The sequence below is a fragment of the Acomys minous genome (genome assembly GCF_964271855.1).
Source record: "Acomys minous genome assembly, chromosome: 11".
Classification (NCBI taxonomy): Eukaryota; Metazoa; Chordata; class Mammalia; order Rodentia; family Muridae; genus Acomys; species Acomys minous.
This window is the reverse complement of record NC_140492.1, coordinates 10,261,203-10,275,257: the sequence shown is the minus strand read 5'-3', so window position 1 is coordinate 10,275,257 and position 14,055 is coordinate 10,261,203. Positions and strand designations below refer to the sequence as shown.

At 41.4% G+C, this 14,055-nt stretch overlaps 1 protein-coding gene across 7 annotated transcripts in view; it reads right to left on the bottom strand.

The window, feature by feature from the left end:
• The window catches only part of GRIK1 (glutamate ionotropic receptor kainate type subunit 1), a 363,547-nt gene that overhangs the window by 138,009 nt on the left and 211,483 nt on the right, over window positions 1-14,055 (bottom strand). For all 7 annotated transcript variants that reach the window (XM_084800831.1, XM_084800829.1, XM_084800830.1 and 4 more), the window contains exons 2-3: window positions 12,940-13,107; window positions 9,284-9,541 (exon numbers count right to left, since the gene is read on the bottom strand). In XM_084800831.1, coding sequence (XP_084656957.1) covers window positions 9,284-9,541; window positions 12,940-13,107 — 426 coding nt within the window. The remainder of the gene's footprint in view (window positions 1-9,283; window positions 9,542-12,939; window positions 13,108-14,055) is intronic.

Sequence of the window (14,055 nt, the reverse complement as noted above, 5' to 3'; positions counted from 1 at the left end):
GGCTGTCATGGCTACTTTGCCCTCCCCAGAGTGTTTTTATCAATACAACAACCAGAATGATCCATTAATATACTGTTCGATCCTCTTCAGCACTTTCCATTGCACACGTAGCACAAATTCCTCCAGGGGTCTCTAATACTTACAAGATCCATCAATTCCTACCCTTGACCTCTCCTACCACCAATCTTATTTCAATCAACCCCAACCATGCTGATCTTCTCACTAGCTCCAAAATAGATGTCCTTCACCCTCAGCAACTATTTTAGCCTGGAGCCCTTGAGTACCACTCACATGGCTCACCTCCTCTCATGCTTTGGTTTTTTGCCCAAACCTCACATTTGCAATGTGACATGATCCTAAACACTGGAAATTGCACTCCAGCTTCCAGATTCTCCCCTATGCTATCTTTTCTTTCTTCCGTATTATTTATCACCTTATTGAGGGTGAATAAATGGTTTGTTCTTTAGGCTCCCACAGTAAATAAATATTTGAAGTCAGTGTCTCCTATTTTGTCCTGGTTCACTGGTGAATTCCAAGTGCCTAAAACAATTCACCAAACACAATAAATACTGGAGACATATCCAGACAGAATGGAACAGCATTATTAAATATAAAACCTGCTCTCAGAGGATGGAGTCAAGATGATATGGTGCTATATGAGTTTGAGTCTTACAGGAAACAGTAGAGTCAGCATTGGAAATTAAGTCATGTCATACACAGGTGCAAAAAACATGTTATGGCCCTTCTGTGACAAGAGTCCCATTGTCTGGTGCCAGGGAAGAAGCTCTTTCAAAATCAAGAAATGCTCTTCCAAGAATCCTATTGGTTGGTTAGAAATGCATGGCTCTAATTATGCCGAAGTTGTTCCTGGTGATTCTTCCTAAGTGTTTGATCAAAGCTTCCTTCCATGGCCTTGCTCTGCAGATGTGCAGGTCCCAACAGCAGGCCCCTTCCTCCTAAGTCTTATCTTTTTTTTCGTTCGTAGCTGACCCATTCAGACATTTAGGCCTCACTCACACATCCTGCACTTGAACATTCCCAATGACCACATGTGTACAACTCAGCAAGGTCCACAGCAATTGGACATTTAGAGAGGGAGGACCAAGCACAAGTGAATCCAGAGAGCAGATAAAGCTTGTATCAAAGCACCTGATACTGTTGCCGGCATATGTTTGGGGGAGGGACGAGGTGTGCCCAATGTGCTTAGTGAAGTCTGAAAATATGACTCAGGATTCCTTATTTATATATTCAAGCTTTTTAAAATCTTATTTGTGTGTGTGTGTGTGTGTGTGTGTGTGTGTGTGTGTGTGTGTGTGTGTATTGTATCTGCTTAATGTATGCCTGTGTGTGTGCCCATGCGTGGACCCATGCACACACATTATAACTAGAGGAGGAAGGAATGTTTCCACCTTACTCTGTTGAGACAGGTCTCTAACTGAAGTTGGAGTGAATCTGGAGGGCAGCATACTCAAGCTATCCTCCTGCCTCTGTTCCCTCCGCAGTGCTCGGGATACAGGTACCCGTGTTGCCATGCCTGGCATTTTATGGGTGCTTGGATGTAAGGTCCTCAGATTTGCACAGCAAATGTTTTTGCCCACTCAGACATCTCTCTAGCTCCTACTTATGGAAGATTTTTAATGATAGGTTCATCAGAGCATTATTTTAGTGCAGGGTCTTCTCATCAGCTCTTCCTGGTGGAATTTTCTCTCCAGGTATCCTCTTGGCTTGGTCATTATCCTTTTTGGGGTTTATTTTAAATGTTTGCCATTGAGTACTTCTTCCCAGATTTTTTTTTACATAAGTTTGCAAACCTCCTCTTTGCCCAGTCCCTCAAAGATTAGCTGCTTCTTTTTTCTTCATAACAGTGATTGCTATTTGTATATGAAATATTTGCTTTTGTGTTTTGTTTATATAAACAGGCCAGGGGATTCAAAAGGTCAGAGATATTTTTGTTTGCGCTTTGGAACAGTTTTGGTAATAGTAAATACCTCTAACAAGGGAGGTCTGTTCTATCATTATGTCTCTCTGCCTATGGGGTGTGTGTGTGTGTGTGTGTGTGCTTGTGTGTGTGAGATAGTGATAGGAAGAGAAATTTGTGTCTTCATACATATTTTCATTTTTAGACACTACCTAAAAAAAAGTAAACTAAGGAGGTGTTATCACATGAACTATGGTGCCCCATATTTTACCACGTCCCCTGGATGGGGAGGCCTGGCGGTACTTAGAAGAAAGATAGCAGGCTACCAAGAAGAGACTTGATACCCTATGAACATATAAAGGGGGAGGAGGTCCCCTCAGTCACAGTCATAGGGGAGGGGAGTAAGGGGAAAGCAGGAGGGAGGGAGGAATGGGAGGATACAAGGGATGGGATAGCAATTGAGATGCAATATGATTACATTAATAAAATATATATTTAAATAAAGAATAACAAAACCAAACAACTTGTAGCAAACACACTGTGGAAAAGAGGCAGCCAGAGAGTAGGCAAGAGAAGCAATGCCATGGGCTGTGCATGCTGTGTTGCCTTGTGTGGTTTCTCCAGTATCTCAGGAATGTCACCCAATCTGTCTGGACATGGGGATTAAGCCCATTTACTGGAGGGAAATTTAAATAGAATAAAAAGGAGAGACGGGTCAACCTCTAACATGGCTGTCTTGAGTTAGTCACCAAATGAAACCTAGGCGTGAGTGGGGTCCTCCCACTGAAATGGGGACTAGAGATTGCTTGCTCAGAGCTGGCTCTGTGCTAGTTGTACAGGTGTTTGCCTAGCCAAGCGTACAGGATCACTATGAAATCCCACCCTCTCTGGCCTGCCAACTTCATGTTTCCATTGCCTGGTAAAGAAATTATTCTTAGAATGTCATCGGTTTAAAGAAAACAGCGACGGTTTTAGTTATTAGTTCTCATTAACAGTGTAGGGGCTCTGACTCAGGACAACACAAGACACCTGCTAGTCTGAGTTCCTTGAATGGGAAGAGATGGAAGGTCTCAGTAACAACAAATTTCTACATTTCTTCCACCATCTTGTCCTACAACTCTCTGTCTCTGTCTCTGTCTGTCTGTCTGTCTGACCCTCGCCCCCGCCTCACCTCCCATCAGTGTGGACACTGGCACTCTTTACCACAGTGACACTGAGACACATACTCTTTTCTTTGTCCCATGAAGAAACAGTCCAGAAAGTTCTCCCATATATTCCAAGAAAAAGGAACACAACACAAGGGGCCCAAAAAGAACCACATGGAAGAACAAGCTGCCTCCTAATCTGTCTTCCTTCATGCTGCTTAAAACAGAAATGTTCAGGCTGTGCTGTGCTCTGAGCAATTCCATTATTATAAAACAGTAGTTTGCAGCCATATTGAGTGCAAATATGGTGTGGAGTGTCTCTGTACCTGGCTTGTGTGAATACACAACCAACAGTTCCAGGGGGAACCAGAAAACAGATGAAATATTACCATCTGTGATCTTATCAAATTAAACCAGGACCACATGGATACACTGGTGTATTAGAACCATTCAATAAAGTTCAGGGCTGGGGCCTTAGCAAACTTACCAACCAATGGAACACAGAGGCCCCTCATCATCTGACAGAAGAGATGCTTCAGTTCAGTGGCACCCACTGACCTCTCATCAAATCATAGGATGCATGTGTGACAGTATCAGCAGTTGATTGAAACATCAACTCTTTGCCCATTCAGTTTATCACAAGCCATTGCTTGAAACAGCTGCCACTTGTCTCCATTTCACTGGACCCAGCCCTGGCTTTTAGAAGATCTCTGTGCATGTGTAAGGCTGTGTGGCTTAGTCTCTAATATCAATCCCCAGCAGTAGCCCTCTTGGAATCTCTATCACCCCATTAAAACCCTGTTAGTGCCATTCTGCAATATATATATATATATGGGGATGTGTGATCTAAGAGTTAAGATTAGTGAGTAAGACTGCAACAAAAGGCCTGTGATTGCCAATGGCCACTACCAAGAAAAATTAGTGGTGCCCGACGTACTAAAGACAGCATAAGTGACATAGCTTCTGAATTTATTGTAAAAATGCAAGCATGATTACTTATGACATAACACATTTGCTACACAAAGCCCATTCTGCAGTAGGCCCTTCCTATTTCTAGCACCACCATGTCATCCACTTTGGCCAGTCACATTTCTTTTTCTTTTTCTTTCTTTTTTTTTTTTTTTTACTTTGATTATGGTTTTCTTTCTTTTTTTTTAAAACAGGATTTTTTCTCCTTTATTAATTTATTCTTGTTACATTTCAATGGTTATCCCATCCCTTGTATCCTCCCATTCTTCCCTCCCTCCCATTTTCCCCTTATTCCCCTTCCCTATGACTGTTCCTGAGGGGGATTACCTCCCCCTGTATATGTTCATAGGGTATCAAGTCTCTTCTTGGTAACCTGCTGTCCTTCCTCTGAGTGCCACCAGGTCTCCCCCTCCAGGGGACATGGTCAAAGGTGAGGCACCAGAGTATGTGAGAAAGTAATATCCCACTCTCCACTCTACTGTGGAGAGTGTTCTATCCATTGGCTAGATTTGGGTATGGGTTTAAGGTTTACCGCCTGTATTGTCCTTGTCTGGTGCCTTAGTTTGAGCGGGACCCCAGGGCCCAAATCTGCCTATCATAATGTTCTACTTGTAGGCTTCTAGGACCCTCTGGATCCTTCTACTTTGCCATTCTCCCATGATTCTCTCATCTAGAGTCCCACTAGAATGTCCTCCCCTCTGTCTCAGTTTCCTGGTAAGTCACATTTCTAAGCAGGTGTCCATTCATTCAAATTAATCATAAATATAGACAGAGCACTAAGGACAGGAATAATAGCTTAGTGGTAGACTACTGCTATGTGCAGTACTCCTGTATTACACATACTGACACACACACACACACATGCATACATATATACATGCATACACACATTTACACATACATACATAAATAATGTCCAGGTTTCCCGTGTCTTTTAGTGTTTCTTCTAAACGATCCTGCATCATGTAAAAATCAGGTTAAATAAATCCATTATTCCTTTATTTATTAATTTCTTTTTGCTATAGGACTCTTAGTCATGGCTTTTATGATGAATAAGGAAAAGTATCACTCACATGTGTCCTACACTGAAGGCAATTTATCAAATGAACTAAGATGCCACTGAGAAAACTGCACAGAGAACGAGGCAAAGATCAGCAACTGCTGATTTAATAAACAGAAAAGATTGAAAGAACACTAACAGATTCATAGATGTGGATAAGTCTCAGCTTTTACAGATGTTTGATTCTTGTTTAGTCTCCTTTCTCTTTCTCTCTCTCTCTCTCTCTCTCTCTCTCTCTCTCTCTCTCTCTCTCTCTCTCCCTCCCTCCCCCCACACCTCTGTCCTCCTTGCCTCCTCTTTTCTTCTCCTTTATATTTTACATCAGGGTCAATTAGAGGCCCAGGGTCAAATCTATTCAAGCATATATATCTTTGTAAATAAAGTTTTATTGTCACATACCATGTCCATTCATCTACATATTATATATAAATACTTCAGCAAAGTAGTTGTATCCAGGAACATAGGGCCTCAATGCTGTCCTGTGTGTTTGCTATTTATGTAAGAAGTTTCTGGCCCTGTCTTCTATATAACGTGCAGAGGCTAAATTTTGCTGAACTAGGCCTTGAGAGAGCAGAAAGTGCTGATTAGACTTCATGCTGCATTTGGTACTCAGCTTCCCAGCGTTCTGCTGTGTGTTAAGGGAAAGAAGCCAGGCCTCCATAGGGGTCTAATGAAGCAGAGAGAGGTCCTGAGGGCAGCAAGTTCTCAGGAGGCTCACATCACCACAGAATGTGAGGCTTGGAGCCAGGGGACTGATGTGAGCCCAGGGGTGGGGGGTGAGGGTAGGGAGAATCAGGAAGGGAAGAGGTGAGGCATGTCCAAATCTCACCCTTTCTACAAGTGCTCTAGAGCCCTCCTGCAGTTTAGCTGGTAGAGGACAGAGCTCTGCCTGCAAGTATTGAGTGAATTGAGTTTTGTCCTTCGAGGCTTTCGTGCTGCTCCTGTTCAGTTCGATGGGAGTAATGGGGCATTTTGTCCCACGACAGCTGTGCTGGCTTCAGACTATTTAACAAACTCCTACTAAACACATCCCAATAAAGTGCTCTTTAATGGGTACTTAATTCTGTTGCAGAGGTGGGTGCCAAGCACACCTAAGTCTTTTCTTTTCCTTCGGGTTTGCTGTTTCCTCCTTTTTATGGCTTGATAATTACTACACCGGAGAACCCTGAGTCTAGCTGTATTAAACCCACTCTGAGTCACCGAATGTTGGCTTTCATCGATCTCAGTTGATCTGCTTACTCTCTAGGTTCCAATTTAATGGTTCAATTGATTATTCATTTACATTTTAATGTTGTAGGCAAAATCATTTTATCATGAATCATCTCTAACTTAATGGGTAGCATACCGAGTCATTTGGGGTTTTAATTTTAACAAGTATTTATTGAGCATCCGAGCTCAGATGAACATACCAAGGATAAAGAGCTCATTCTACTTTATGGTCAACAGTGACACAAATGGTGTGCTGATGTTTTTGCTGTGCAAAGTGTCTGCTACTTATGAATGGACTCCCTGGTGTTACATGGTAGTTAGGACATTAATTTTCGAAACTTCCACTTACGAATTATATTTTTTCTGATATACCTTAAACTCTATAATGCTCATGTCATTGTTTGGACTTACGCTTAAACACAGGTGTTCTAGAATTTATTTTCTTGTAGATGACTTTGCTTTGCTGAAGATGTAGAAAGACTGAATGGTTATACCAAGGAGAGCTCTTTAAAATGAGAGCGCCTTTGATTTTATTAGCTCACAAAACTACTTATCAAACCAGGCAAGATGGAAAGATCTAACTACACTCGTGTCTCAGTATAATGTTCTACTTGAAAGCTCTTTAAGCATGCTTTGTGGAGTTCATTTGGTAACATGTTGTCACCTTGTACATCAAACAGGTGAAATTAAGAATTCACAGCCGCTAGTGGCTTATCCTTCCTCATAGGAACTGCTTAGCCTATAGTATTTATGATTTGTATGTCTAATCAACTGTGACATTCACTTGTTTCTAAATGCGATGAGGCATAGGAAAATACATAAGTGTGTAGTTCTGATCATTATAGTCACCTTTATCTGACAGTATAAATTGGAGTCAGAGTTTAATGCTGAATAGAGGAGGCACAGTATTCATTTTTTTAGGGAACAGTATGAGCTAAGGCTTGCTGAGAAAGGCAGTGAAAAGTGAAAAAGAGCCAAAGTGCTTGGAAATGACTCTTCTTGCTAATTTTCACTGCCAGTTTCTTTAGTCTTATTATGAACCTGGCAGACGAAGGAAAGGAGCTATTCTAAATTCTTGGAAAAGGGTCAGATGGTCAACAGTATTCTTTGCTCAGGAAATTATTGAACTCTTTTACATATGCCTGGTATGTAATAGGAAACAGATTCTAAGCAAAGCTAGAAGTTCGGATGTTAGGGGTGCCTCCTCTCCTACACATGTGAGCACATTGCTGATATGGAATGTGTAATGCTTGATTTGCAAAGCCCCTCCCTTCCGTTGGTGGTTCTAGAGAGCTTGAGAGAGACTTAGCATTCGAACGTGATCATGGACAACGAGTGATGTCACCAGCTGAGTGTTGAGATCAGTCCGTATCCTGCCCCAAGTTACTATATTTTGCGAAAGCAGGTTGTGCTCTTGTGTTTGCTGTTTGTTTCAGACTGCTTTGCCCTGAGAGACCTCTCTGAGAAACTTTCTACCAGATTCTTTGCTTTGGCCTCTCACAACTCTTTGAAATTTCTTGTTGTTTAAAGGCTTTACAGCCACGTTATAAGCTATAGATTTTCAAATAGAGACAGATTGACTATGTGATATTGTGATATATAATATTATATAATTTGAAATTTAATATTACTAATCAAGATTGGAATAAATAACAACTTGTTCTTGCCTCAACCATAAATATCAACGAAAAGGGTATCCTCTGGCAAATTGCTGCCTTGTGAATTTATTGTTAGCCAATGAATTCTGACATTGTGACAGCAGCGTTTGTTGATATTTTCACATAGCATACTCAGTAAAAGGAGCGGCCAGGCTCAGAAAGAGTACTTAGGAAGAAGTTGTGTGGTTCTTAAGAAATGGTACCCTTTTCATCACAGCTCATGTGGGCGAATGTGGGCAGCAGTGAATTAAATGTGAGACTTTACTATGTAGCTGAGGAACATTCATTGGCTGACTTTAAACTGAAAGATGGACATGGTAAGATAGTTAAGGCTCGGATGACTCTTAATGGTAAATGGTCTGCTGTGCAAGTCTGAAGACAAAAGCTTGGCTTTCCAGCACCCAGGTAATAAGAGAGCCATGGTAGCGAGCACTTGCGTCTTGGGAGTGTAGGAATGGAGCCAGGAGGATCCTGGAGCTCACTGGCTAGGCAGGCTTGCTTAATCAGAGCTCTAGGTTCAGGGAAAGATCTTGGCTTAGGAGAAAAGGTGAAAAATTGAGAAGAGTGATATCAGCCTCTGGCCATTCCATATGCATATGCACACACACACGCGCGCGCGCACACACACACACACACACACACACACACACACACACACACACACACAAGGGAGCTTGAGCTCCAACAAGTACTGAGACAAGAGGGGGAAGTGCCAGCAAAGTTAACTTCTAATTGGGTGAGGATCAGAGACAGTATCTATTGAGGGTTAGGTGCTAACTGTCAGAACAATCAATGCATATTAATTTGTTTTAGAATAGTTTACTGAGTATACTGTAAGATGGCAATAGGCTGGGTTATAACCACAGTATTGCCTCTCGCCACAACCCAAACTCCCAGAGTTTGTTACGGACGGATCCCTGGAATTCACAGTCCCTTTCTCAAAGAGTTGCTTATTTTAAGAGGCATGATGTCTAACTAAATTCCTGCCTGTTGTCTGTGACAACTTTTCTCTATAGACATATGCATAACTACTTTTGTTAGACCCTTTAATTAGGTCACCACAATTGCAGCTCAAGTCTCAGTAGGGTTACACTAATGAGATCCCCCCCCCCCCGTTAGCACTGTAATTAGATCACAATGTATATCAATAAGATGATGTATCTCTAAATGTTGAATATGTTGAATTAGCTATGCACGGCATTCCCAGATTCCATTAGAATTCTCAGTTAGCTTATGCGAGAGAGGGTTTCTGTGCATACCACCTGACAGGTCTCAAGCTGGTTAGAGTAAACACGGCTAGGGAGGGCTTGTGTGAGTCCCATACCTGTGCTGTCTTCATACACCACAGTCACTGTTCTCCAGTTGTAGTACAGGACCAGATCCAGGACAGCCCGGCTGATAGCTGCATAGTCTGGGTAGAGGTTGATGTAAAATAAGTCTTTGTTGTCCACGGAAGGGTGTTTCCAGCGAGTCTGAATGTGTGGGACTTCCAAGGCATTGCAAATAGACTGTACAGCGCTGACAGAGGAGCTGTGGGACGGGCCAAAGAGGGCAGCCACACCAAGAGCCAGCTGGTCGCATGCTGACGATATCCAAAGACAAGGAGAGGGGTGGTGAGGGAGAGCAGGGGAGGGGCGGGGGGGGGGCGAGAAAGACAGAGTTCTGTGAATTCACGTTTTCCTTATGTGGTTGTTCTACTTAGCCATTGGAGAACCTCCCATAACTCCCATCTGCCTTTTCCAGCTTCTGGTAGTCTTTAGGCAGTAAGGTACTGGGCCGATCAGCTATAAATCACAGGACCAACTCCCTGCAAATAAAAATGAGCTAGTGGTCTCAGTTCATTACCTTCAATCAGATGAAGGCTAAATCCTTTACTTGATCCCATGAACACTCTTGTGAGCTACCTAGCAAAACATTTGTCAAATGAATGTCCTATGAATTAAGTGCTGCCATATGGGAGGGCGATGATGGAGAGATTAGTATGGTCAGATAATTCAGAAGATCTCCCGAGGGAACTACAGAATGCTTTGACTCCCGCCTTTCTGAAACTCAGGTTTCTACCCCACTGGTTTCACACACACACGAGGAGGACTTACTTCGTCATGGCCACTGGACAGTAACAGAGTTTAATCAGAACGTAAGGACCCTAGGCCAAGGTCAGGCCTCTTTCTCCCTCAATTATCAGCCAAATGAAATTAAATCACACATTAAAAATTGTATTGGTAACACTCGTTTTGTTATAAGAACAAAAGTATCCATTGCGAGAAATTAGAATAGTTACAATGCAGGGAAGACTAAAGGCTCCGTCCTTAACCAGTCAACTTGCGATATAATACTTACTGATATTTCAGGAAACTGAGATTGCTATTGTATATATTGTATATGTACACTGTGATGCACTGATGCTTTCCTTGAGAGGAAAGTATAACTTCATCTCTAAGGTGGTATAACATTTCAGGAATATATTTCCACTCACTGTTGGAAGAACAGATCACGGGGCACGAATGGTGTAATTTATCTAAGCCACTGTTATACATTTAACTATTTAATCTCCTTTCAATTTTTGACTATGATAAGTAGTTTTTCAATACTGACAACTTTCTCTGCATCTTCAATTACTTCTTTGAAGTAGATTCTAGACTGGAGGGCTTGCTATCTACTACCAAAAGGTCTTGGTGTCTTAAAATTATTTGATGCATATTAAATAAGTGCCCTTCCAGGAAGATTAGTTTAATCCTCTCCCACCATGTAGAACACTGTTCATTAATCATATGTGAGTGGGTGTTAAATATAGGTTTACATGCATCTTTCAAATTTAAATTGTAATTTTTAAAAATGAATTTTAGAGTTGCCAAGTGATAATAATTGAATACATAAACTAAACAAATAGATTTGTATAAGTAAATCTGTGTTAGCTATTTTATAATTATGCAGTTTTATAAGATAAGGTAATGAACACCATATATTTCTGTAAGTTACTCTGAGGTGATTTAGAGAGAATAAAGAGTAAAAGATTGACAGCATGTTGCAGCCATCTAAGGGACAGTTGATGGTGACAGTCATTTTCAAGATCACCTTGTGGCACTGTGTTGCTTGCTGCTGGTTGTCTGCACTGGCTATGAAGACGCACAGCTTTCTGCAATGTGCCAAAGGTGTGTTGTCACTGTCCTCGAAAGCTCACTTCTGGATGTGTGCTCATCAGCCATATACATTGTGAGCATGGGAGCATGCAAATTGCTGTCTTGTCCAGCATAAACAACGGACTGAGAATCCTGTTAAGTGTCATGACTCTGGGCTGCTAATATTTCTTGATAGAAAATCAATCCTTTAGAATTCTCTTTGTTGGAGTGTTTAATTTACAAGTATGGCTGGGTCTTCAGATCACAGGAAAGACTTTGATTGTGTTTGTGGCTTGAAGTATCACTGTTAAATGTCATTGGCTTAACTTTCTATGGTGTTGTTCAACAGTATAAGAGAGAGAAGAGACAGAGAGGTGCAGAGAGAAAGAGACAGAGATACATAGCAAGAGATCTTATCCAGACAGTACACATATGAAGATGCCTTATAAGTTTTTTTAACATGCTACACAAGTATCACTACACAGTTTTATTATTTATTCATAGGCAATTCTGACCCAAAAGGAATCTCTAACATTTTTCTTGAGACAGAGTCATGCTTTGTGGCCCAGGCTGGCTTCACCTTCATCTCAGTCTCTATAGTGCTGGGGTTATGGGGATATACCATCATGCCAAGGCTTCTTTTATTTTAAGAAAATAGGGTCATTATACTAAGATTATGGTACTTGTAGAGATATAATTACTGTATTAATCTTCATCTACTTGATGAAGAAAGTTTTACATTTTATTTGTAAGTAAAATTGTAATCCCTGCAGGCAAATACTTTTTCTTTTCTTTTGTGTTTTTTTGAGACAGGGTTTTTCTGGCTGTCTTGGACTCACTTTATAGACAAGGCTGGCCTTGAGTGCACAGAAATCTGTCTGCCTCTGCCTTACAGAGTGCTGGGATTACAGGTCTGTGCCACAATGCCTGGCTGCAAACACAATATTTGATCTAACTGCATTATTCTTGTTAACCATTACTATTCAGTTACTTGGAAATCACCAAAAACCTGGAGTGGATCATGTATGATTTGTGTGTCTGCAAAAGGCAAAATGTGCTCTGGAAGGAAAAGAGTCCTTTCCAAACACAATGTGAACAGCAACCTTTGTGTTCACAGAATCTTTAAGCTTTGTGAGTAGGCAGGCATTTGTTAGAGGCCAAGTTTCAGGTATATGTGATCATTAGAGAACTGTTCTAGACGTGCACAAAGGATGTCTCCACCAGCCCCTCCATTCTGCAAGAATCAGCCCCTACCATAAAGTTTGCAGGCTACATATAAATTGGATTACTTTTTGAGTACTTGTCTTTCTATTCAGCAGAAAACAGAAAATCAAATTATGATTTGTTCTTACAGATTTAATCTTTATGTTTTTATGATTTTCCTGAAAAGTGCAAAAGCAACAACAACAAGAAAATGAGCAGATCCTAGATAAGCCCAGCAGTGTGCAGCAGCCATTTGTGATCCCAGCTTGACTTATGTATGTCCTGGTCACTTTCACATGCTTGGTGAAGTGACCTTCCACAGAGTTTTATTTGACTGCACTGTACAATTTCATGGTGGCATCTTAGCTTCAGGAAGGAAAAACAGATCAAGTTTGACATTTTCCATTCACAGCTGGGCCAGTTAATCATAGAGTGGAGGGCACTGAAGGGTAAGCTAATCAGAAGGGCCCGGAAAACAGGGCTGGGCAGAGTCCATCAGGTGAGTTCGGATTGCATTGATCAGTGATGTTGGGGACCAGGCATTCCTACAACTCATTTGCACTAAGAAACCCATTTTGAAAAAGGGCGAGCAGTGAAAAGGTGACCTGTGCAGCAGACTTATCACCAAACAAGCTTTGGAAAATAGAAAGATAGTTACCTCTCCTGGAGGCTTCAAAACTATCAAAGAGATTAATCCTCTGGATGTCATAGGTTAACGTGATGTTGGGCATCAAAGTTCGGTTTCGGTTGATACTGGTGACCGCAAACTTGAAAGCCAATTCTTCAACATTAACCGGTTCATTTTCCACAGTTTCAAAAATCCCTCCTGTAGAAGCCAAAGAGATGCACGAGAAAGAGTAGACGTGAATCAACATCACTGTTTTAAAAGAAGACTAAACTGCAAACAGAAGACCCCAAAACAATAAATGGCAGAATGACCAGGGTGGATACAGAATCCAGGCTGAATGTTATCAGAAAGTATTACATGTGAATAAATAGTTTACATTTTCTGCACATGTGTGTTTGAAGTTTTAAATCTGACACTGAATGAATAATGCCTTTTAGATGGTAGGTAGATATATTCCAAATATTTTATACAATGGAAGCATAGCTGATAATGTGATAGAAAGCAGTCTTCTCTGATTTTCACAAGAGTTGGGTTGTGTTTGACTAGACATAATTTATACCCTATCTTGGTGGGCAATACTGCCTTGGACTTGGGACTTTTTTTTTTATTGGAAACAGAGTGTCTATGAGTTGGAGTGATGACTCAGTAGTGATGAACAGGTGTGTGACTCTTGTACAGCATCCACGCTCGGTTGCCAGCACCTATACTGGACTGCTCATAACTACCAGAAAGACAAACTCCAGAGCTGGGGCACTTCTGGGCACCTGTACTTACGTGCACCTGCACTCCTACACTTCTCTACACACCCCACACACGCATGTGCACCCCCATCCTCACACACTCATGTGTATACTTACTTCCAGCCCCCACACTCACGTGCATACCCATATGCACACACCCACCCACACACATGCATGATTAAAGACAATGTAAGTGTGTTTTAAAAATCAGACATTCAAGACCTAACTGTAGTGGGCCTGGGAAGAGATGGACCAGGGACAAAACAGAATAATCTTACTCTGATGGTTTTCAGAATGAAAATATCTTTTCTGCATTTAGGGCTCAGAATTCTAGTGTCACGTCCTACACCTCCTAATATGTTCTAAAGCGTATGGGCATATTCAAAGAAGGGTTATTTTCTGTGTT